Source organism: Cyrtonyx montezumae, unplaced genomic scaffold (assembly GCF_038088225.1).
Source record: "Cyrtonyx montezumae isolate F1298 unplaced genomic scaffold, pur_monq_1.0 scaffold_8, whole genome shotgun sequence".
Classification (NCBI taxonomy): domain Eukaryota; kingdom Metazoa; phylum Chordata; class Aves; order Galliformes; family Odontophoridae; genus Cyrtonyx; species Cyrtonyx montezumae.
Window position 1 is genome coordinate 80,395,688 of NW_027072089.1, and position 25,561 is coordinate 80,421,248.

General features: G+C 43.8%; 1 protein-coding gene across 1 annotated transcript in view; it reads left to right on the forward strand.

Annotated features, from left to right (window-relative positions):
* Positions 1–13,855: 13,855 nt before the first annotated feature.
* Positions 13,856–25,561, forward strand: part of BMP6 (bone morphogenetic protein 6) — an 83,105-nt gene continuing 71,399 nt past the window's right edge. Inside the window, exon 1 of the mRNA XM_065753417.1 lies at positions 13,856–14,620. Coding sequence (XP_065609489.1) covers positions 14,212–14,620 — 409 coding nt within the window. The 5' untranslated portion in view covers positions 13,856–14,211. The remainder of the gene's footprint in view (positions 14,621–25,561) is intronic.

The following is a 25,561-nucleotide window of genomic DNA, read 5'->3' on the forward strand; positions in this document are numbered from 1 at the left end:
TGTATAAAGATAGTATGAAAATATATTTATGTATGTATTGTTTTAAACTGTTGTTTAAACTTTAGTTGAGCGTCTTTTCTAAATGAGGTTCTCCTAAGCAGTGGCTGTTTGATTACACAGGTACACAGTGCTGCTGGACTTGAGGTATCTTTTCTGGCTGACAGACTTGGAGGGAAAGGGCTTTTTGTATTGTTCTGCATGGCTTTGTCATACTTTTGATTGTTTCTATAGGAAGGGCAGATACTGAATATCTAAACAAGTTTTCCGACTCTCTCTCTTCTTTGGATATATGCATACACACAGATTTTATATTGTTAAAACTTTTATCATGTTGCAAATTGCATTCCTAAACCCACAGGCATCTGGTTTGTATGTACTCTAGGTTTACAAATGTAAGGGTACATGCCTGCATGAGAACAAGACCTACTCCCTCATGATTTGCAATGCTTTTTTTTTTCTTTTTCTCCTTTTACAATTGCTGGAGCTTAAAGGCAGATTTGAAAGACAAGATAGCTCACAATGATTTTAATTAATTCAGTGTTAAGTGTAAAAAGGCTAAATTCAGATGACCCTTGAACATGTGCCAGCAATTAGCAAAGGATCTTTTTAATATATATTAATCCAAGATGGCTGTTAATTATAATCAGCCAGAGCCTTCCACAGGCAAAAGGAAAAAAAAAAAGAGAGAAGGTAGAAGACATGACAATTTCCAAATGCGGTTAAGCTGGGTTTGGGAAGGGTTGTGAGACTTGTCTGCAGTGGACTGAATGAAGCCACGATGCTGCTAAAAAGGCCAAATGTACTAAAAGTGCAACAACAGAGAACCAGTTATTAGGTCAGCTAGACACTCTAAGCAGTTAGTTTAAATATAGCAATAAAAGTATATTTTCAAGTTTGTATTTTGAACATACCAATTTGCAGTGGCAGTGAGTAAAAAGACAACTCTGGAAAGATAGTTAAAGTGTTTGTTGCAGAGAGAGATACACGGAATTTTTTTAAATTCACAAGTCATCCAATTTCTATTTAAATTAATCAGCATTCGTGTTGTGGTTTTAAAAATTCTTTTAGTTGCATCACAGTATGTTTGGTCCTCAGGTATGTTTAAAAATCCAGACTGAGTAACTGAGCTAATATTTCACTCATTTACTACTGGGGAAAATAACCCATAGCTTTCATTTAGATGTTCCATTTATGGCTAATATTTATATGATTGCAGTCACTAACAAATGTCAGGAGCTACCAAGGCAGGTATCCTGGTGAAGGAGCAGTCGTGGACTCAGAGTAACTTGACCGTGGTGTCAAGGGACTGTAGCAGGTGTAAGCTGTAGAGTTTTTAGTCGTTTGGAGAGCAGGCTATGATTTCACTGGTTTGACTGAACCAGCTGTAATAGCATCCACTGCATCTGTGCATAGACACAATTACAATGGAAAGTAAATATGTAAAATGTGTTTAAAGTTTTGTCTCAAAGGACTATGATACCTTATTCACAGCTAAACCTATTCATTTTAATAAACAAGCAAAGCAAAGATTTTGTTTCAGTGTTTTCCATACCACATCCTACAAAGACAGAAATATGTGGCAAATCCTGTATAAGCAGAGTGTCTAAAAGTGTTCTATTGAAGTATTTTCTTTAGCTGCTCTTGTGAAGGCAGAAAGGCTCAGTGCTACAGACTTGAACTATTTCCCATGCTGAGAGCAGTACTCTAGCTCCTTTCAAACTGTTATCTTAAGCAGTAAGGCTCATGCTCCTTTTGGAAAGGGGCTGGGATGACAGACAAGCAGCCATATGGCAACTGTTGAAAATCATTTGGGAGCAGGGAAGTGGTGGATCTCTGTTTCTTCATTTCCTGACTGTTCTTTGGAGGAACATTGTCCTGGCTCATGCATGGCTTTGATTTTTCCCAACAAGCTATGCACTGACAGCTCTTACATATCATCGCACACAGAGGCATGCTCACCAACAAGTGGAGAGAACTGATCAGTAATTGCCAGAGTAGCTAACAGCTTGTTACCGAGCATGTATTTATCTGTATCTCACTGGTCATTTAGCAAGAAACTTTATAGAGTTTACACTGTTCTGAGACATTTGAAGAAAAGATATTTGTTCAAGAGCAAGAAAAGCAGAAATTCCTGACTTTTGAAAGTCTTTTGATTGTGAGATAAAGGGAAGTCTTGATTAGTTGTTGTCATTTGCTTAGTGTATCTTAACTGAATTTATGTATGGCCTGAACAACCACCTTTGGGAATAGCTGTCATGTTGCAATTGTATTTCACAGCACAGATTCTGGAGAACTCTGTCTTAAATAGCCCAAGGTTTTATTGATGACACTGTAGTGTATTCAACATAAGGTTGTCTTTATCCTGATCAGCTGCTTCCTGTACACATCTAATTCTTCATTTGTTAGCAGTAAGGCTTATTCTAACACTGTCTTGGATCTGAGTTATGGTCAGATACTGAGGATGATGATGACCTTACGATGCCTAGAAATACAAAGCACTTTCACCATGCTGGCTTCAAAATGTTGTCAGGTTATAATTATAGCAGTTTATTCATTGTCACTAACCTGTTTAAGTATTTGAGAACAAAGTGTTGTGGTTATATAAAGCTTGATGTGCGAAAACGCAGCTCTTAAGATCTCTTCTAAGTGCTGCTGTTGTTATACGCAATCTTCTTTGATCCCAACCACAAACTCCATAGTAGCTCTGAGGATCTGTGAACCATTACTCCCTTCCTCCCCGCTTCAGATTGTGGCTGATGCTCATTAGAACACTTCAGAATATCTCTTTGAAGAAACATGGTGGTGACAGTGGTTGATCAAAAGCCAAATGCTTAGAAACCTTTGGGGAGAAAGAAGTCCATGTATCAGGATCCCATTGCAGCTTTAATCTGATATTGGAGGAAAAATAGACTAATGTTTAGGACACTGGGTGGGATTTAGAAACACAGAATTCAGTTCATCTTCCTTTCTTTGGAAAAGCTGTGTCATTAGTCCTGTTTCTTTGTTCTTCAGGTGAAAATAATGGGTCTTTGCTTTTCTTCAGAGGGCTGTGTGCATTATTTCCTCAAGTGTTAGGACAACTGGAAACTCCGCTGATGGTAGGAACTCAGATATGTGCTACTGGAGACCTGAAGTGGGAATGTCCTTTCATTCTTGAGAAATTCAGCCCTGAATGACCACCTACCTAATCTACCACTCGTAGAACAGGGGTTGATTATGTATTTGCTGCTTGCAATTCCTCAGAGTTTTGGCGTCAGAGTAGAATTCAATCACAAGCCACATGAACAATTGCACCGATTCCTGGGAATTATTCCTGCCAACATCAGCTCATTTAAGTGTGTAATTATAATAGAGCCCTAATCTGGAGAGTTGCTGTGGGAAAGCAGATTTTACTCCATGGATTTGTAAGACACCTGGTAGAATTCTGATCTATGCTTCTGAGTTTCATAGAAGCAATGAGATAAAGAGGATGTAAGCTGGAAACTGTTCCTGAAGCATTGGACTAATTATTCACTAAATTTCAGCTTCTGTAAAATGCTGTTGATGGTGGCAAGAGTACAGAAATATTTGAAGGCATGATATTGACCAGAAGCAATGTATTTTCAGTGATGGAAGCCTGTAGTAGAGTGGTCACTGTCTGTGTCTACAAGTCCCAGATGAGTTCATACTACTGGCCAATAGCTGGGAAATGAGTATCACCTGTCACTCCTGGAAGGAAAGTGAAGAAGTTAACATTGTCATTTTCAGTTTTATTTCTATAAAATGAACTTGCAATTGCCATTTTAATGCTCAGTTGTGTATAGCATTCCTGGAATACACCAAATTCAAAAAGCCTATAATATTCATATACTTTCTTTCTTGGAAAAGGTACCTCTAATGGCTGGTGGCTCTGTCTGACTGCCCAAATGAACTGATCCTGCAGGAGCTTTGGATCTTGGTCCAGGCAACAAGCTTGGAGTCCTCACCTCACCAAACCGTGTTCCCAGTGGCCAAGGTTACTTCTGTGTAACCTCTGTGGGAAAACATATGGCTTCTCTTATAAATCTTTCGATGATGCCCCATTTAGGGCTGCTCTACAAAGACAAGCCCATGCAAAAAAATATTTATATGTGTGATGAAAATAATTTGTCATTTATATTTTTATGGAAGGGATTGAATACTTACTTGCAAAATCCAGGACATGAATCCAAAACTGAAGCCTCTTGGCCCTTTTGGGATGCAAACAGTAATCTGAAATATACATCTGGCACTGTGCAAAGAGAGAACATCCAACATCTGTCATATCTTGTTACATTGCCTTGCTGCTGTTAAGCTATTATTAGTATTTAAACTAAATATATCTTCCAGCAGGCTGCTAATCATAATACCTCATTCAAGTACCCATTCCTTTTATTGCCACAAACTGTTCTGAACATCACATAAACATGAACATAACAAAACTGGAACTTCACTTGATGGATAATTATTGTCCTTTATTACTCTATTTTATTTTAAGTGGGAGGAAACAGAATTTACCAATGTCATCATATGGTTTGAAGAAAATGAAATAGTTTTTTTTCCTATCATTTTAGGTGAGAGAAGTGAACAGAGGCTTTTCTAATGCAGATCAGCTGTAGACGTCTGATTCCACACTACCAAGGGCCCATACGCTGTTAGAGATGTATCAGTTTTGTCTTTGGGGGATTTAAGACTCTGGAATGACTGGTGGTTTTTTTGTTTGTTTGTTTTTTAAACTGTCTTTTATAATTAATTATCTGCCTCCTCTATCTCTTCAAAGCCAAGTGAAATAAAGACGTTGCAAGATACTAGAATTACCCTAAGTGAGAAGTTAGCTTAGAAATGTGTCCTTCACAAATTGAACACTGTATGTTTCCACTCAGATCTCAGCAGTTGAGAACTTTAGGCAGCCTTTTGAAACAAGAAGAGCTTTTACAGCATAGACCTGGGAAAAAACCAGCATCCTTTCCTAACTTGTCATTAAAGGAGTTCATGAAGCAACCCAGCTATCTCAGTTTGTCAGGATGCTACCTCTGTCCCTGTACACTGAGCAGTGCCCTGTTATGATTGTAGATGTTGGATCAGGACTGTCTGCATAGTTGAACAGAGGCCTTATTTTGGACAGCTAGTGCCATCAAGGATGCTTCCCTGGCTGGGTAAGCACAAACTAGCAGCAGCTCTGAGGAGTAACAGAGTGGACATGAGCTTTCTCTCTTCAGGAAGTTGGTCCCAGAGAGTGGTCTTGGCAGTGTTTAATTTAGAAGCAAGAAATATTAGGGTCCTGCAGCCACAAGTGTCAGCCTCCACCCTAGCTCATGCTGAATGAGCTTGAGAGCAGCCACAGAACTGGGCTAGAAAGCCTAAGTGGAGCATGATGCTAATGCAACTGTATCTGAACAGGGAGGATTCCAGTGTCTGAACTGTGTTGCTCAGTTACATCAAATATCTAGAAACTGCCTGGATAAATGACCTTTCTGCTTCTTGGTACAGAGGCTAGCTTTTGCTGCAAGAGTCCTCTGAGACAAAGAATAAGAAGCAATTCAAAGTTGTGCATGTGTCAGTTTGACAGGCAAAGACCAGTAGAGAGTTAAGACCTTTGCTCTGAACGTTCTGATCTGTGTGGTGCAAAAAGGTGGGATGCAGCTTTGGAACTGTTCTTCCCAGAACTTCACTGAGCTAAGCTGGCTTTTAAAAGCAGGCAAGGTGCTTCTGTGCATGGGAGGTACTTGTTTTTAAGCTAATCTTCTAGTTGACATTATTTATTTATCGTTTTACATTATTAATTATAGTACTCTACTTGTTAAATATAAAAAGAGCAACAATACATCACATGCTACGCTTTCCTCCCCATGTAAGCCACTCTTTTACCTATGAGCAAAGACCCATGAGGATGTATAGCACATGATTGCCTGGGTCTGTCAGAAAGAGCTGGGACTGGGGAGTGGGTGTTTTCATAACAGAGTTTGTGAAGCTGCACCATGTGTCCAGTCATGTGCCCCAGTTGTGTATAGGCCTGTATATGCAGCCTAGCTTGAAGGAATTATCTCGCTATGCAACAACCCAATGACACCAGGTCAACCCATCCCAACAGGCTGCCATGGCCTCAGCTCTGGCAGCCACAACCTCTTGGCCTACATCCCCTGAGGATCAGCAAGCTTTGTTCCCAGCAGGGATGGAGGCCTTGGAGCTGGTGCGTGAGCTGGCCCAGGCACAATGTGGGAGCTCTGCTGTGGGCCAGCACTGTAACAAAGGCAAAGCTGCTGGTGCCGGCATGCTGTTGCTTTGGAAACTTGAAGCCTCTCATAAGCAATGCTGTTAGGAGCTGGTTATCAGTTTTGCTTCACCAAGGAGTAGTTTTTGCTAATTTAGAGAAGGTGAAGAATGTGCAAATAGATTTTTTTTTTTTGCAAGGCTTTCTTCTAACAGTCCTTACAGAAAACACTTTTCTTTCTCTTTGTGATCACTGTAGGACCAACTCTGGCAGGCAAGCGTATAAAACTTTTCCTAGCAGTCTTAGAGTCTGTATTTCCTGTAGAAAGCAAAGGAAGACTCTTTCTTCTGAGTTACCTCATCCTGAGCTGTCACAGAAACTGGTCTGGTGCACAGTAGCAGCTGCTTCTCTTCACTCTAAATTGGCTGCTGCTTACCTCAGCTGTTTTCCTGACTTGATCACCAAAACATTATTGCAGTGTGTACTTCTCATGTCTGAATGTTAAATGGTATTTGGGGGCAGCTCCTGTTCCCCTTTGTACTGGCTGAAAACCGTTTCTTTACGGAGCTCATCCGTAAGTTCATCAGATACGACAGTCAGTACAGGTGTTGAAATATATCCTCTGTGGGGGATGAGAGAGTGCTAAAATCTTGTTTGTTTGTATGAAAGAAAAGATAATAGGTTTTTTAAAGCTGCTTCAGCTCTTAATGCCTGCAAATGACATTGCAGAGTGGCTGTCCTGCACAGAGTGCCTTCTGAGACACTGCTTTTTCCAAAATCACATGTGTTTAGGTTGGCAATGTGAGGTGTCTCTTAAAGCAAATGTGAATGAAGCTGCGTTGTGTTTACAAAATGTCTGTAAGCAGCAAAAAGCTATAGGAAATGTGTTTTATCCTCAAGGGCTTCAGGAGCCCACAGGGCAAAAACTCCATGATAGTAGCTCAGCAGCAAGAAGGGAGTGTGCTTCTTGGTTATCCTAGAGGTGTATTGGAGATGGCAGGCAGAAGGTACCAAGATGTCCTTGCACAGTCCACCTGCTGCTCTGGGGCAAAATATCCCCTCCTGCCCATAGGGGACTGTTCCTGCTGCACTTCAGACAGTGTACCCAGTGAGACATGCCCACTAGGTCCTGGGTAAAATGGGTGTGAGGCTTACTGGAGTGAAACGGCTGCTGAACCTAACACAGCAAAGAATGGTCTTGGAGATTTATTTTTGGAGAGTGTTATGGGACAGTCACTTTTGAAGGCTCACTCCCCTGCGCAGTAGGTGAGATGGGAGCAACTCGAGTGCAGCTGTCTCCGCAGCAGGATGCTTCTGGGAACAGATTTTCAGACTGAAATCTGGCAGTCCCTACTGTGGCCTCATGCTATTTGGATCTATCCCAATTTTATTGAAGAGTGTTGCTGAGAAAACATATTTTGCACACTGGTCAGAGCAGAGCTCATCAGAGTTACTCTAAATAAGTTTTCAGAACTCCTCCTCTCCTCTCCTCTCCTCTCCTCTCCTCTCCTCTCCTCTCCTCTCCTCTCCTCTCCTCTCCTCTCCTCTCCTCTCCTCTCCTCTCCTCTCCTCTCCTCTCCTCTCCTCTCCTCTCCTCTCCTCTCCTCTCCTCTCCTCTCCTCTCCTCTCCTCTCCTCTCCTCTCCTCTCCTCTCCTCTCCTCTCCTCTCCTCTCCTCTCCTCTCCTCTCCTCTCCTCTCCTCTCCTCTCCTCTCCTCTCCTCTCCTCTCCTCTCCTCTCCTCTCCTCTCCTCTCCTCTCCTCTCCTCTCCTCTCCTCTCCTCTCCTCTCCCCGATATTTTCCAATCCTATTCTGCAATATTTGTTAGCAATTTTAACAGCTGTTCTCTTTCCATCTCTTTTTCCATCTCTTTCTTTCTCTCTGCCATTCTACTCCTTCTCCTTTCTCTCTGTCTCTTTCCCTTCTTTCTTCTCCTTTCTCTTTGTCTCTTCCCTTTCTCCCTCTCCTCCTTCTTTCTCTTTCTTCTGCTCAAAGGCAGAAGATGACATTCTGGACCTTGTATCTCAGAAGTACACCTTTTCCTACATCTGTGTCAAGTTGGCAACCCTGCCTGTGGCAGATGAGTTGGAAATAGATGATCTTTGAAGTCCCTTCCAACCAAAGGCATTCTATGAATTCTAGGTATAAGAATGACTGGGAGAGCACTCCATAACCCCATCCTTATCACACTGAGATAGAAATTATTCGCTAATTCTATTAACTGGCCAATTAAGATTTTTGCACTGTTTTGTGATTCTTTCCCCCTTTCAAGAAAATATGCAGTATTAAAATGGAAACCCAGATGTTTTGGACATTTGGTTTCATAATAGATAGATTAGTTTGTGTTAAAACCTTCCTAAGCCTGTGAAGCTTAACTCTCATGCGATAACCTACAGCACATTCTGAGGTTATAAATGGTATTTGAAATCATTTATGTTTCCCTAACTTTCTGGCTTCTTTACTCAATTACAACAGCTCTTATGATCTCATGGCATTCACCATATGAAACATCCAGGGACACAAGGGAAGAAATGACTCTACGAAATCTGTAAGAGCTTTCAAAGTTTGAGAGGGCTTTTCAGCTGTATTATCCATTGCTGTATGTGCCAAGGCTTAAACTTGGACTGACCTAACTGAGAAACTTTCTTCTTCCAGGCAGTTCTATTAAAAAAGATCAAACAAATTAATTGCTAAACAAAAAAATTAAACCAGAGCTAAAGTTACTGATACATACTGATCAGTTTAAAGCATTGGAACACAAAAGTAGAATAAATATTCTAAAACAATCTGATAAAGATCAACACATGGATCCCCCATTACATCTTTATCCTCTCAAAATCTTGACCTATCATCCAGACCTTTTTGCACCCATTCATTATACATCACAATCTACCCAATGAAATCTCAGTCTTCCCATTCTTGCTCACATTATAAGCAAAATCATTATTATTTCAGCTCACTATGCCAGACAGTGTAAATGGAGGGACATCAGATGACAGTTTGCCAGCCAGCACTCACAGGGGATTGAATGAAGATGTCCCATTCTCTCATCATCTTTCTTCAGTGCTAAAGAAGTGCTCTCAGTGAGGCACCTCTTTAGCTGACATCAATCAGAAGAAATCTGGTACTTTCTCCAAGATGCCACTGGAGGACACAAATACCATGACTTTTATCCAGTACACAAATCCATCCTGAAGGCTATGCACACAGGACATGGCATAGCATCTCGTACTTCTGGAACAGTTATACAATGGATATGGGCTTATCTGCATAAAGCAAGAAGGTCTGTTTGGAACACTGGTACACCTGCAATCTAGCCTGTATGGATTACAAGGTTCAGATTTACTGCTGTTGTTTCTTATGACACTTGAAGTAATGGGGACACAGTATTACTAAATCTTGCCTTTGCTCTATGTAGGCTAAAGGTAGACTCCTCTTGCTGACTAATGCATTTCTATATCTTCAGAGTTTCCACTTGCATTAATCTCAGTTCTACAAGGAAGAAGTAAATTCTATTTTTTGAAGTCTAATTCACAGCCTGTACAGAGCAGATTTTGTTCTTTTCCTTTTACAATAATTTACTTATCTCAGTTTTAAGCAGAAAGTAGCTAGTAAAGATGAAATGACAAACTAGTAAAGATTGACTAGTAAAGATGAAATGAAGGACAAATGCCATGAAAAGACTCAGAAAAAACAGATTAATGATACAATATAATATATTAATAGGTATTCAATTGCTGTTGTCCCAGGTCAGTTTCCCTTAATATTTGATACTGTTGACATCAAATAAATTTTAAGCTATAATTGTTAGCACACAAGTATATTTTTGATAGGGTGTAGGTGATGGATGGGATTAGGACAGAGTTGTAACTGTGAAATGCATACTGTGACTTATTTCACTTTTAACTGCTTTTTCAAGGACAGCGGTCCAGTTGTGTTATTGAATTAATATTTATAACCACTTTTTATAGTATTCTGGTCTGGGAAATCATCACTACATATTTTTAGCTGAGATTTTTAGGTAAGAAAAGCAGCAGTTTGGTATGTGCAAATAAGATGATGTTACTATTTTTCAAATGTCCCTACTTGCAGTGGAGAAAGTAAGTTCATCAAGTGAAAGGAAAATTCAAGCTTTCACGGCATGTGCTGTTTTTAGCTTGCTTCGATCTTTCAGCTAAGATTATACTAAACCACTCTTTCCCTTTTCACAAGTAGGCTTTGGAAACGGGCATGCTATAATTAGTAGGCCTGTTTGCATTTATGACCTCTCTAAGAACAGAACTACAAATAGCCTATTCCAGCTATGTCATTATTGTAGAACATAGTTGTTGGGTTTTTTTTTTGTTGTTTGGTTGGTTTTTAAGAAAGCAAATGCAATTCTTTACTACATACACCTCTTCCATGTTCTTTGAGAAAGGAGTACATGCCTCATCTTGGCCAGATAAGTGTGAAGACAGCAATTCCCTGTCCTTGCTGACCCTTGGTATCCTGGGGTGCATTAACAAGAGCATGGGCAGAAGGCTGAGGGAGGTGATCCTCCTCCTCTATTCTGCCCTGGTGAGGCCACATCAAGACTACTGTGTCCAGTTGTAGGCTCCCTAGTTCAAACAAGACAGGGATCTCCTGGAGAGAGTCCAGCAGAGGGCCGCAAAGATGGTGCATTTCCTGGAGCATTTCTCTTAGGAGGAAAGGCTGACACCTGGGGAAAAGAAGACTGAGAGGGGATCTGACAAATGTTTATTAATATCTAGAGAGAGTTGGGAGGCAAATGAACGAGGCCAGGCTCTTCTTGGTTGTGCATAGGGATACGACAAGATGTAATAGCCTAAAACTTGACCTCCCTTGAGGTCCCTTTCAACTCCTGCAATTCTATGATTCTCTGACCCCTCAGAGCAGAGGTCTGGCACTGTCAGGGTGCTTCGGCCAGCCTGTTTTTGGCAATTGATGCCTCATCTTGAAGAAAGGTGAGAGGGCAGCATTTTAAAAGTCAAATGCCTTTTTTGCTTAAGTAAGATCAGTGAGTGATTTGCTAGATGAAGACTACTAAAAAGCCAATAAATCATTTTCGACTAGAGATAGGTAGCAGGGCTTTAGTTGCACACAGCCTAAACACCAGCACTGCCAGAAGAAATTAACTGCTGCAGCTAATCCTTGCTGGCCCCATGCCAAGTCCTGGAACAGGATTCCTGGCAGCAAACAGGTCTGGTGGTGGCCACGCTCACAATACGTGACGGACAATGGACCCAGCAGGTGCAAGGGTTTGAAGTTTGGCTTGTGGGCAGAAAATTAAATGAAGATTTTTCTGGAGGGTGTAAAAGACCCGTTTGAATTATTAGGATTTTTTTTTTTTAAGGAAAAAATATAAAAAGCTTTTATTGCTAACTTGCCAACGAGGAAAAACTTCAAGGAACAGACACGAGTTTCTTCCATTTGCCACCAGATGTCCCTCCTGAGCAGGGAAATCTGCGGATCTGAAACCAACTCAGGCGCTGTATCCACAGCGTTTTTGAAGATAGGAGAGGGAAAGGAAAGTTTGAGTGAAAGCAACAGTTACTGCAGAGTTTTGGATGGCGTAGGTGCTGCGATGTCTCCTTGGCAAGAGATACATTTTTCCGGTAGCATTGTAACGTATATTTAATTAACTCCTAAAATGTGTCATAGCTTGCAGCATAATATATAGTTATCCTCCAGAGAACTAGGTATTTGCTTCTCTTCCGAAGTCGTAACATCCTTGGCAGGAATGTACACTTTCAGATGGCAGGGATATCTGAAATCCATAGCTGCAGATGACCACTGTAAGAAGACTTAATTCTTTCCTCCTTGAGTTGCAGAGTGCTGCAGTGACTTTTCCAGGTCTGGCAATGTTAGCTGAAACCCAAAGTGCAGCATTCACGTCTGCAAGTGAGAGGCATTTCCAGGGATTAGGGGGCTACATCTCTGGGAAGCACTGCTGAAGAAAAGCCAAAGACTTAACAGAAAAGGCAATGACTTATGAAGGAGTGTGGTTAGCTTCCTAACACCACACAGGATCTTACCAAGAAGATAATTTAATGGGGAAGTACTTTAAAGCTCACTGTGTGCCCATGACCTCAGACTGCAACAAACTTAGATGCCCAAAAGTTGCCAACTGTTATTACAGCTGTTATTTACTGCAGGAACTTGCATGCAAGTGGAAATGCTCAAAAATGTTTTTCTTTTGGAGGAAAAACCTAAAGGTGATGCACATTTGCTACTTAGCAGAAATGTGTGACATCTGCCCTGGAGTGTAAAGCTGTCTGCCTGACTTCAAGATGAGCTGGGGACAGATCAGACTGGAGGGCTTGTTCTTCAGAGACAGCTAATATAATGTGGCATGCTCCTTTGTAGCTGTCAAAACAGAAAGCAGCAGCTATGAAGCTTTTCTGGAGAAAGCAATGTAAACTGCACCTGAACAGTAGTGGTGACTGGGAAGTGAATGGCAACTCCACTCTTCCCTGACCATCCCGAGGATGAAGTACCGGCATGGGAAATCTCCTTGTGACCTCTTGCTGTCATCAGAGCTCCTTCACTTCTTCTCTGTCCTCTGAATACTCCTCCCAAAGCAGGAAGGGAAAAGGCCTCCTTGGTGGGTTTGGGAGGGGGTGCAGGAAAGCGTGTGCGTTGGGTTCTCCTTTGGAGATGTCTTAAAAGATGAGGTTTTCTTCCTCCCCCAGAAAGCTTTTATGTAACCAGCATTTTGGTGTTCCTTGACTGGTAGAGTTAAAACACCTAACTTGCACACAAGAAAGTGCAACCTCTGCTTCTGAGAATAACATCTTCTGTCTTGAGCATTCTCAGATGCGTCTCTGGGAAATTGAATACACACTTACTGCCAGGTTCTGATTCTAATAAAGCTAATGGAAGTTTTGCCAGTGCCTTCAAATGGTCCAGATACTACTCTAAGGGCCAACTCCCATGAAATTCTCCCCGTTCAAACCCATTTCAGATGGGCTAGCCTGGCTTTACTTATCCACCCCAAGCAAGATCCGTGAAGTCAGAGACACGTGGAAGAGCTGTCTCTCGGTACCTCAACGGCCACTAAAGGGTGTGGTTCCCTCCTGCTCTTTTATGAAGAAACTGAAGTCAGAGCTGTGTTCTAACAGCTTTGCTATCAGAACAGGCGCGTGAAAAACAATGACAGCAGTGTCATCTTTTCCACAAGGCACCTGTGCACATAGGCACTTTGTTGACCAAGGCAGGAGGGGGTTACCTGTGCTTAGGCTGTACCAGCGGTCTGTGGTAAGTTACGTTTGGTATTCCAGGAAAAGGTAACAGTGAACAGCTCATCCATCTATGTTTGTAACGAACGCTCCACTCTCCCTAAAGGGCGCAGAAGAGATGTGACGGCTCTAACGGCCCAAATCCCGTATTTCTTTTCAAAGCCCACAGACGACGCGGCCGGGCCGCCCCGTTCGGCAGCAGCGGACCTCCCGCATCTCACGGGGCCGCCGCTCCTCAACCTGCCGCCGCTGTCGGCTCGGCAGCCGCTCCGCCCCGGGGCCGCGCTACCTGCGCCCTCGGTCGCTCCCCGCCCCGGAGGAGCGGCCCCCGCCCCGCCGAGAGGCGGGCACGCTGCTGATTTGCCTCCGCCGCCAGCAGCCCGGCTCCGGCCAGCCCGCGGGGACCGGGGCTGGAGCCGCAAGCAGGAGCCGCTCGCTCGCTCCCCTAGCTCCCGGCCCGGCTGCGCTGGGGAAAAGTTTGCTCCTCTTCCTCCTCGTCGTCCCCCGCCGCGCAGCAGTCCCCGGGCATGGCGAGCTGAGCCCAGCCCGGCAGCCTGGCCGGGGGCGGCCCCGGCTCACCTGAGCGGCGGCGGCGGGGGGCTCGCAGCGCGCTGCCCCGCGGGCGGCCATGCGCGGCGGGGGCGGGGGCGAGCGCTGAGCCCCGTCGGCCTGGCTGCCCCCCGCCGGCCCATGCGCTAGGAGGGCCGAGGGCGGCGGGGAGCCCCCGGGGAGAGGGGGAAGCGGGGAGCTCGCCCGGCCCAGCGCCATGCCGCGGCGGCTGGCCTGGCTGTGCTGCTGCTGGGCGCTGCTGAGCGGCGCCTGCCGCCCCGCCGAGCCTCCGCCCGCCGCCCCGGGCTTCCTCTACCGGCGGCTGAAGTCGCACGAGAAGCGGGAGATGCAGCGGGAGATCCTCTCCGTGCTGGGACTGCCGCACCGTCCTCGCCCGCCGCCGCGGGAACCCCCGGTTCCGCCGCCGGGACGGCTGCCGGCAGCGCCGCGCTTCATGCTGGACCTGTACCACGCGCTGGCCGAGGGCGCGGAGGGAACCGCGGGCGCGGAGAGGGGCGGCCGTCCGCAGCCCCCCGCCCCGGGGCCGCCGCTGCCGCCGGTGCCCAGCGCGCAGGACAGCGCCTTCCTCAACGACGCCGACATGGTGATGAGCTTCGTCAACCTGGGTGAGTGCCGAGCGGGGAGCGCAAATAAAGCAGAACTCCAGAAAGGGAAAAAAAACCCAAAAAACCAAAAAACAAAGTGATTTGCAATCCGGGGTTAAAGCCGCTCCGAACGAGGCGCGGTCGCCGGTGCTCAGGGAGCGGCCCTCGGCAGTCCCTCGTGTCCCCGCACCTCCTCTGGGGCCGGCGGAGGCGCTGCGGGGATGGCTACGGGACGGCTCTTCTGGAGTCCGAGCCCGGGAAGGCGGTGGAAATCTTGCCGAAGTTCTGCCAGATGCCAGCCCTGCTGTTCGGGCTCAGCGCGGTCCTGATGCGACCGGCTCCGGGCTGGGAATTTCGGTGGGAAAGCCGCTAAACTTATCACTTGAAGGAGCCTTGAACGCTAGCCCGCAATTAGAAGGGAACGGTGTAATTAGATTCAGCCTAATGTGGAGAGTGAAAATATTTCAGTTGGCAAGCGGCAGTTCCTTTTTAAGTGAGTTTTTGTGGAGCTCGGCGTCTCTGCACAGCGGCTGAGAGCCGGATAGGGCTGCACGTCGGGCACCTGTACGCAGCTCGTACTGGTATTTAGGGCAGATTTAGCTTTGCTCCCTAGGCTGGGAGATCTTGGTGTTCAGTGGGAATCCCTCTCTCCTGCGGTGCCCTCTTCAACAACAGGTGTCCTTCGGGCAGGCAGAGCTGCTGCCCGTGGCTCTCTTCTTTGCCTTTGGGGCTTTGAGGACCTGTGTGTGGAATGATGTGAATTTGGTAAGTCGGGGACGGCGCGGCTTTCTGTGAACCATCCCTATCGCATTACTGCGAGGTGCAGCGCAGCTCCTAGAAGGGCTGATTTCAGGGACAGACGTGGGTGGGCACGCAGCATTTGTTGGTGTGTAGCACCCTGCATAATGGAGCAGCCAGCAAGCAGCGTTAGACAGTAGACCTGGAAGGACTGTTAGTTTTTTCTTCTTTTTTCTTTCTTCTTTGGAAAATAAAAACATCCATATGACTCTGATCAGCTCTAATAGTTTGGGTCTAGACGCTTATATAACAGCAAGGGAAATTACTCCTGTAGCATAGTAGCATAGTAGTGCAGTAGAAACGCTGGTTCCGAGTCTCAGGAAGTATGAATCAACTGCAGTAATTTCTCATTGACTTCCAAGTTCCGAGTCATAAACTTTCATGTCATTGAATGCGGTTGTTTGTTACCAACGCATTCGCAGATCGACGGATGGAAACCAAACAATGGTTCAGTTGTTTTTCTAGAGCTCCTCTGACACATGAGGAACCGTTCTTCTTCTTCTTTTTCACACGTGTGTTAATGTTTGCATTTCCAGCAGTCATTTGTGCTGGAAGAGTGGAGGAAGCCTGAGGTTGTGTTTTGGTATGGAAGGAGAAGGTATGATGGGAGGGAGCCAGCCTTAATGCTTCAGGGTGGCTGATCAGGGCATAGTCTGAAAACGCAGCCACAGATGGTGGGATCAGAGCAGAGAGGGAAGAACCCGGACCTCAAGGCCATCAAGTGTTCCCATGGAGGGTATGTTTGTGGCTAATGCATCCTTATAAGCAAACACTGCCAGAAGTGTTTGATTTGGGAATTTCTATGCAGGGTCAGGCCTCCTGAAATAACTTCTGTTAGGTTTGATTCCAGTTCTGAAGAGGTTTGCCTGTGTCCAGCCTCAAAGAGTTGCCCTTCCATTACTGAGGTGAAAGCCACCAAAGACATTTTTTTCCTCTTTTTTTTTTTTTTTTTTTGAATTGCAAGGGTCTGTCGCCTTCAGTACTGCGTCTGCTGCAGCACAGATCTGCTTCACCTGGTAGCTGGAGGTTCTGCATGGTTGTGTGGACTTGAAAGATGTAGGCAGTGTTTCCCTGAGGGGCTGACTTCAGGGAAACGTGGAGAATACACGTTTTCTAGGGTGTGCTTAGCACTTTGCTTTGTGAGACACCTGATAAATGTTGATTCCTGTTACAAGTGAAGAGACGCACAAGATTTAAACCAGTTCAGCTAATTTGGAGAAAAGATTTCATTTGTTGAGTTAGATACCAATAAACATTTTTGATATAAAATACTGGTTACGGCAAGTTAACCTGCTTCCTACTATGGGAAGACAATCCCCAAAGCATCTATTTCAGGCATATTCCCTGGGATGAAGTACTCAGAGAACACATGTTTCTGTCAGTTTCCCACTCAAGAAGGCTAGATGTTTAACTCAGATAGAAGCACATGTGTTTTTGATCTCCCTGAGATTTATCAGACCAGCCAGAGTACCTAAATTCTGTGCTGAGGGTATGGTTGTACAGCAGGAGCTGTGGTGCAGGAGAGGCACAGTGGATCAGAATGTAACTTACAAAACTGTTCCTCTTCAGGAGCATCCTTGATACAAATGTAGATGCTGACATGTCTTGATACAGTGCTACTGGGGAAAATGAAACTGTGTTAATGTTTCCTGTTTGTATAATAGATTTTCCTTGTGGCAGTAGTAGGGTTATCTTGCCTTTATCCTCTTGGAATGACTTGGGGTTGGCATGGATATCCCTCTTCGAAGGAGTGATGCTGAGCTGACAACTAGGCTCGGACTAGTGTCCCTGTTTTACGTTTAGGGTCATTGGAGTGAGAGGTGCACCAAGCTCCACACAGCAACCCCCTGCTCTCTAAGCTCAGGGAGATGAGGGAGTGAACTTGCATGTGGACCAAGCTGTAGGCCTGACTGGGGGCTGTGGATGCCCTAAGTCTCCTTGATTTCTTCTGAGTCCTCACTGCTGAAGTGAAAAGAAGGTGTTCTCCAGTCCATATTTTGCTAGCTGGTGACTTTAGAGAGCAGTGCGTGCCATGTGTAGCAGCAGAAACAAGACCCTCAAAGGCTACTTCAAGCATGTCCAGAATTACTTCCTATATAATGAGAGAAACAACGTGGGTCAAGACAGGGAAGAAGCTTATCTGGTCCATCACCTGTACAAGTCCCTATCCAGGCATCCACAACAGGAAGATGATGTGTGCTTCTGAGGAAGGAAAGGGAATTCAGTGGAAGTCTTTGTGGGTCTCTGCTACGGCCCCAATGTAGGGCTATCAACAACTAAATAGCAATGCAAGGGAAGTCTGAACCAATCAAAATTCCAGTAGCAAGCACCACAGACAGTGCACTTTTGAAGCACGGTGCTGAGTTATTAATAATATGTGTTGTGCATTCTTGTAGCAGACTACCAGCATAAGTTCACTGTAAGGCTTTACTTTTGGGAGGAAAGGCTCTCTGCTTTCTCTCAAAACCCAAACCATCCCTTAAGCCCTTCTGCACGATTTGAATTGTGACTGTGATGAAATGTTTCTCAAATGCTGGAATCCCTAAAACCCAGGCAATCCCCGTCTTCCCTGTGTGGCTTCACATACCTGGGAGCGAGAGTGCTGCGTTTCAGTGCCAGCAAGCCAGTGCATGGCTGGCTGTGCAAATATGCTCTCTCTCCTTGCCTGCAAACAGTAGCTTACGGATGTGGTGTCTTCTGAGCCATCTCTTCATCCTTTCTTGGCAGCAGTCATCTACCAGATTTACTTCTAGGAATGATCTTGCATAAATCCATGGCAAGCAAGCACTTACACACAATCACTATGGCTTTTCATAAGAAGGGAGCAGTACTAAAGCACTCCAAATTCATTTCTAAAACAGATTATTTATTTATTTTTTCTTTTGAGGCATCTGATCAGTCTACCTGTCTTTTTTTTTTTTTTTTTTTTTTTTTTTTTTCCTGTGGTATCACACATTGTGTCAGGGGATATGGAATTTGGCAACGAAGATGTATCAGGGACATTGTATGATTATAGCGACGGGACCACACCATTCATACTGTCATCCCATCTGTTAATACTCTTGGCCACATGTTGTAAAGGTCAAGACATCTACTCACAGGGAATAACGGGAGTGTGTGATGCTGCGTATCTGGCTATGCTGCCAGCTGGCTGTGCAGAGCCTTGCTCTCGGCATGCAAACAGCATCCTCCACGTGTGTCTGGAGCAGGCCAGTATTAGAAATCACGGAGCTGATGATGGGAATGAGTTTACAGATGTCTGCCAAACCTAGTACGCTGGGTTTCGGCGCCAAGACGCATCCCAGGCATCAGAGATCAGCCTTGTATTTGCTGCTCAACTGATGCAGCCAAAGACCCTTGTATATGTAATCTCCTTGAAGTTGTTGCTTGCTGGCTGCCAGCTGGTGCAGAGCTGAAGGATGGCAGGCTGAAAGAGAATGCAAGCGGTCCTCCATCATCTTTTGGGTGCTTTTTTAGAAGTCCTCGGCTTCAAGCAGAGAATTTGAGGGACTTAAGAGATCTTTCTACTTTGCATGGAAGCACTGATAGATGTGTGGTTCCAGGAACAGCTTCTGATCAAGACCTGCAGTATTGAAGATAGTGGAGATCTGTGTTTGAGTGTCATCTGGACTCCCCAGAGCTGGGAACTATTTTGAAAGCTTTTCATGGTTTGAAAGTTTATGTTATCCTAAATATGGATGAGAGGAAGAAAGAAAAGTGATTATAATTGGAAAGTGAGATCGATTCAAGACACATTTTATATGTATAAATTAATAGAAAGTTGTTTGTTGGAATACAAACCCAGGTGCAGATTTACTTTTTGAAAATCCAAAAGCAGCACTTCCTAATTCTTTTCCCCATGTAAACAACCTGCAACCAGCCGCCTTCTTCTAAAAAGGCATTCTTTTCAAAGTTTCCTTCAGCCAAATGTCTCATCAGCAGGTAGATCCCTCGAGCAGCTGCCATGGATGTCTTTTGCTGAGCTCCTGAAGGGCCTTCATGGTGCAGCTTTTGCTGAAGAGCTGTAGGTCTGTACCGAGCCTGGCCTGGCCCATTGCAGCGGTGACGCTCCGTCTTGCAGTTTTAAATGCAAACTTTTACGTGGTGTTTGTGATTTAGGAGGAAGGAAGGTGGTGTTTAGACTTTCCATGCTGTGGAGACACAGTTCTCTTTAAGTCATCTTGCATCATTTCTAACTTGCGTGGCATTAGAAGGAAGCATGAGTTACTTAAGACATAAACAGTCCCATTGTGTGTTTCTGCTGTTTCCCAGCAGTGGTACAGCAGTGCTCCTAAGCGGCGTCCACCTAATAACAGTTTAGCATTTCCATTTGGCTACTTATATAGTGATGTGAAACAGAGATCAGACAGTATACGAATATTCAGTATTCTGAATATGAAGGGCTGAATATGAATATATATTAATATATATATTAATATAATATGAATATATGAAAATATGAATACTGAGAGCCCTTCCATCCTCTACCCTTTTGGGATTCTGTGATCTGTATGGATGTGAAAATTTGCTTGTGGTTGAGGGATTCCCATTTGCTTTCAAAGAATCAGAGCAGCGCCTGGGGAACTAGGGTCAGGATCCAGTCTTTTCCGAGTTAATGGTTCAGAGGATGACACTGGGTCATACCAATTTGATATGTGAAGGGGGCATTTTGGGCTGTGATTCCCCAGCCTTGATATATGTGAAAACTAGCCAGTGAGTTCTCTTTCAGCCTTTCTTGTGCCAGGGAGCTCCTTGACCACGTGGCTTGTACTTGAAGCTGATTCCTGGAATGATGGCTTTGGGGACAGCTCAGGGGCACAGCTACCACAGGAACTGTGCAGTGGAAAAAAAGGCTTAATTAACTGAGATGAGCCCTGCTGGGATTGCAGGGGTCATGCTGGAGTTCGATTTTTAAAACTGACTTCAAACTGGGGCCAGCATTTCCTGAACTCTCAGTTAGCTCAGCTCCCAGGTCAGGAGATGGCTGTGTAGAGTTGGGTGGGTTATGAGGCTGTGTTGTAAAGGGGAAAACCAAAAAATACCATCTCTTTTTTTTTTTTTTTTTTTTTGAGACATCATACGATGGTTTTAGTTGTGTTTTTAAGGGCACAGAGATTTTGACAGAACTGCCTGCAGCTCTTTTTTTTTTAATGTTGCAGTGTTCATCACAGCACAATGACAGAATTGAATCAGTGGTAGCAACAGTGAGATTTTTTTGGCAAAAAAAGTATAATTTAGACAGAGCCGAAGTGTTCTGCTAACTAAAACAGTAGCTGTATTTTAAGAGAGCTAGACATGACTGTTTTGATCCAATGTGGTGTTAATCACAAGAATACATAACCGCTTTCCTATGAATTTTCTCCTTAAAAATATCCAGTGATATCACCTGGTGTTTTGCACGAATACTCAGTATAACCAGAATGTAGAATAGCTGGCTCCACGTAAACTTGGAATATTCATAGGTCAAATATTAGTGTATAAATAAAAACATTTTGAAAATGAAAACAGAAGCACAGTATTTGAAATATACTCTGAGTGCAGATGTACTTGATGGCTTGAATAGCTTTACAAATTAATCGGGACACTTAGCACTTGTTCAGAAGAAGTCAAATTTCCTGATAATAAATGAGAGTGTTTTTCAAACAGTATTCCAAAGATGTGTTATTCCATATAATGTAGTGGTCATTTGCAGTGAGAAAGACACGAGTCAGCTGTTTGAAAGCTAGATGAATTTGATCAAACTGAAATCTTAATAGGTACAAATGGAGAGCCACATCTTTTAATTTATTTTTTAATCAAGCTACTAAATATGCTGTGTTGCAGAGACAATATTCTTATCTTGTCATTTACTGCATTACATGCACCTGGTGTGTATGGTGAGGGTATTAGACGCTTTGTTTGTATAAGGGTGTAAAGGGTGACATAATGTCTATTGAAGTGTGGTCATTTTAGCTTCACACCAGGCAACAAGGAGAATGTAAAAATGAGAACAGATTAAAGCTTGTGGGCAAATTGTGATACCCACACCTGTAAGCAAAGAGGTGGTGATGAAAAGGGTCTGTAGTTTTTGTTGGACATGGAGGTGCCAGATTTCATTATTATGTTTCCTGATTGCTTGAGATGATTCAGGGAGAGTAGAACTGTCAGCAGTCAGCCCCTGTCGTTTTTGTGGGAGTAGAATTGTCCAAAGGAGTTGGAAAAAATGTTTAACAAGCACATACAAAATGCATATAATTTTTCTATCTCTATCTTCATAAACTTTGTAATAAAAGCTGTTTAGATATGGACATTTACTGTAGTCTGACTTCCATACTTTTTGAACCCTGAGAAAAGAAGGGTAATAAGGGGAATAAAGATGTGTTTGGGGCTTTAATTCTGCTTAATCACAGCTGAGATATACTCTGAGAATGATTTGGGTTGGAAGGGACCTCAGAGCCCAACCAGTTCCAGTCTCTCTGCTGTGGGCATTGATGCCTCATCGATGATTGATCAATTTTTGATGATTGATGATTGATTCATTGATGTTTGATCAATTGACCAATTGATCATCATTGATAAATGCCTCATGTAAGTCCAAATTGAACAAATTCAGAGATAGGACATCCACAGTTTCTCTGGGCAGCCTGCTCCAGTATCTCACTACCCTTCTGTGAAATGTTTTTTCCTTATATGCAGAGCAGGTCTCTGTTAAAATACCTGTTTTTCCATTGTGATGCCAATGCAGGGCCTCACACTGCAAAGGGCCAGTGTGCAGGTCCCCTTCTGCACCTGAGATCTGGGGATCAAATCTACGTTTCAAGCATGTCTCTGTGGGTTAGTGAGGAACACTGAGCAGCATTTCACCTGGCCAGATTTTTAAAATTGGCCAGATTTTAAAAATCTCAATAACAGATGTGGAGATCGAGAAGATCCTGAATCCCGGTTACATCCAGTAGTGAGAAAAGGGGCAGCCTCATTTTTGCTATCAACTTTATAATGAACAGACAGAATTGATTTGGTAGTGGCTCCTGTTACTAAATATGCTTTTGTCGTGGCAGGGCACATCTCAGCTGTACACAATTTTTAGTGCTGAATGGTGGGAGTATAGTTCTACAATGTAAGCAGAGTGTGTAATTTGTAATTGTGCAAAGATTTGTCCAAAATCCAGGTGCTTAATTGAAAAAATGAAGTCTGGAGAATAAACTCTTCAATGTAGAAAAGCAGCAATCTCTCTTGCCCACAAACCATCATCCTGAGACCACATTTCAGGCATTCAGCCGCTTTTACTTAATTACTGTAACATCAAACGTCTTTGACATGAAAGGGACCAAGCAGTGGCTATGCAAGATAGTGGCTTGTTTATAAAAATAATTTAAACAGCATATGAAAAGGATAAACATGCATGTCCTGCCAAAATTCACTGTATGTTCTGCAAGCTTTAGGGACTGTGAATCTCTTGGCTTGCCCTTTCATTGCCTTTCTTTTAAAAAAGTTCCTCTCTTTCTCCCTCCCCCTCTCAAACCCTACCCCTCAACAAAAAAAAAAAAAAAAAAAGGGAGTGAAGAAAGAAAGGAGGCAAAAAAAAAAGTTATCTTATGTAAGGAAGTTCCTACTTATGCTATGAAAAGATAGCTGGAGAGAAAATACGCATACTTTGTACAGGACGAGATATTTTCACTTCGAGATGTCTGTGTTTCGTCTCTTGCATATGATGGTTTTTACACTTTAATGACTGTAGCAGCCCTCCTCTCCAAAAACGTTCCATTCTGCAGGATGTGGAGGGCTCCTCGTCTGTTCAGCAATGCAAGGATATGACCCTATCTTTTATCCAGGGCCTGAAAACACTTCAAAAGCATGAACTGCTCATGGGGTTTGGAACTAGATGATCTTTAAGGTCCCTTCTAGCCCAAGCCGTTTGATTACTCTATGAAATCTTACAGCACGCTCTGACTAAATTTAATGACTGTTCGACTCATTTTCTGAACGGCTGGACTGAGGCTCAGAGGGCATGACCAGGCCTGGGGACTGTGATGAGGTCTATGAAGTTATTGCTGTGATCTAACTACAAAACTGCATCACTGGCCTGGCAGGCCTCCAGGCATCTCACACAGTGCACTCTTGGCAAGCTGCATCTTACATCATGTTTGAGCACGTGGGATGTGGCAGAGGTGGGCTTGCATGGCCATGGGGACAACTGGGCCATCCTGAAGCAGACCAGGAGGGGAGAGATTGAGGACTCCAGAGGGAGTTTGAGGAGAGATTGAGGACTCCTGCTCTGATTTTTCCCCGATTTTGAGGGCTTTCTCAATGTATACCAACGTCTGGAGAGCAAAGATTAGGTCTGACTGTGGTTCTTAATGTCCCTCAAGTGAGCAGTAGTTGAATCTGTTCTGCAGATAGCTCTGTTTTTATGTGTGTGTTGAAGCTCTGCAATTTGGGCATACGCTGGCATCCAAGAAAAGTTGAACAGGGGAGGTGAAAAAGGCTGCAGGATCTCACATTTTTCACTTGAAACTGTTGTAGAGCCGAGGAAAGGTTCGGTTAGTTTTTAGTAACCTGAAAGCAGTGTGCTTGGGTTAAGTGGTATACATGTTGTGGGGAGGCTAAAAGCAGATGTTCTGAGTTAGCTGATAGTTTTGTTAAGGAACTCTGAAAAAAATGCAGTGTAATGGCTGAAGCTCTTATAATGACTCCTTTATATTGCAGGAGCTATTGGCATTGGGTCAGTCTGATGCTTTTGCTATCACTGGTCTTAGTAAAAACAATTTTATGGGGTCCCAAAACATTCTGTTGCTTCTGGCAGCTGTTGAGCTGGCAGCTTGGCTTCACTGGGGCTTGAAGAGATAGTTCATTAACTCATGGCACTTTCCAGAGTAAACATGGCAAACCTCCTCTGAAATAACAGACGGTAAATCCTCCTTGTCACTCAAGACTGCACGTTTGTCTTCGGAAAGGGGCAGTGAAAGAAGCTGTCCGTCTCCTAATGAATGAGAAAATAAATAGCAGATGAATTGTGCATTGTGTCATACTTGACATGGCAAGGCTTCGGGTAGAATAACAACAAACCTTCCCTCCTGTGCTTTCCCTGTTAAATGTGGACCTAAACTAAGCAAACCGACCAGGCAGTCTGTCGGACAGCGCAAATATCGCAGTTCTCTGGCAGATCCCCGGTGGGAACTGCAGCCTGATTAACCTCTGCTATGGGCTTGCTCTCTTAATCCCCCATGCTTCAATGCATTTAGGAGGGTGGATTCCAGCACCTCTCTGCTTCAGGGGCCAGGCACCCTCATTTTTCCGCACTACAAGGTCTTGGAGGTTGTTGCAAGGCTGTGTTGCTCAGAGTGCACAGATGTTTTGCGAAGCTTGTTATTTTCTATGTTGGAGGTTATGAGTCAGATTGCTGTTACCAAAATGTTTATGTGAAATCATTTCTGAGTCATATATTTGCATCATATACAACCTGTCTGACAATCAAAACATTCAGCGCTCAGCTAATGATTATACTAAGTTTTCCAATGCTCTGCTCCAACATAACATAATTACACAGCAAAGTGCAATATATTACTTTGACAGGGTTCTTCACGTGTCTTGTGATGTCAGAACGTCCTAATTACTATTATTTGGAATTTTCAGATAAATATTTGCTGCTGTTGCATGCAGCAAAGTTAAAAATAGTGAGATGCAGTCCCTTAGAAAAGACATGCCCCTCAACTGTTCCAAGAAAATAAAAATGTCAAGACGTTTCATAGTGCTTTAAACCTCGTTCTGTCCAGCGGGGTGCCTGATGAGGATGGTGGTAAACTAGTGGATGGTAGTGAATATTTGTGTGGAGAAATTGTTTGAATACCGGGATTTCAGCAGCTGCTTGGAAGGCTCTTCAGTAGTTTCTGTATAACTCAGTTTATAAGATGGGACTGGAGAGTTTGTAGCAGAGTGGAAGATGTAAACAGTCTGTAAACTACAACTTGATGCATGCTGTGTTTATCTGTTGTGTAAATTCTGGCATAAATAGGGGTCACTCACAAAAATATTCTGAATAATTAGGGCAAAAGTTTAAAATTACATTTACCTGCATGAGCCTGGGAACTAGTGCAGGGCTATACATTGTCGCATCCCAATGAGTCCAGTAACTCCTCTTTAAGTGTTTATTGTAAAATGAGATAAGAGAAAATCTGGTGATCACCT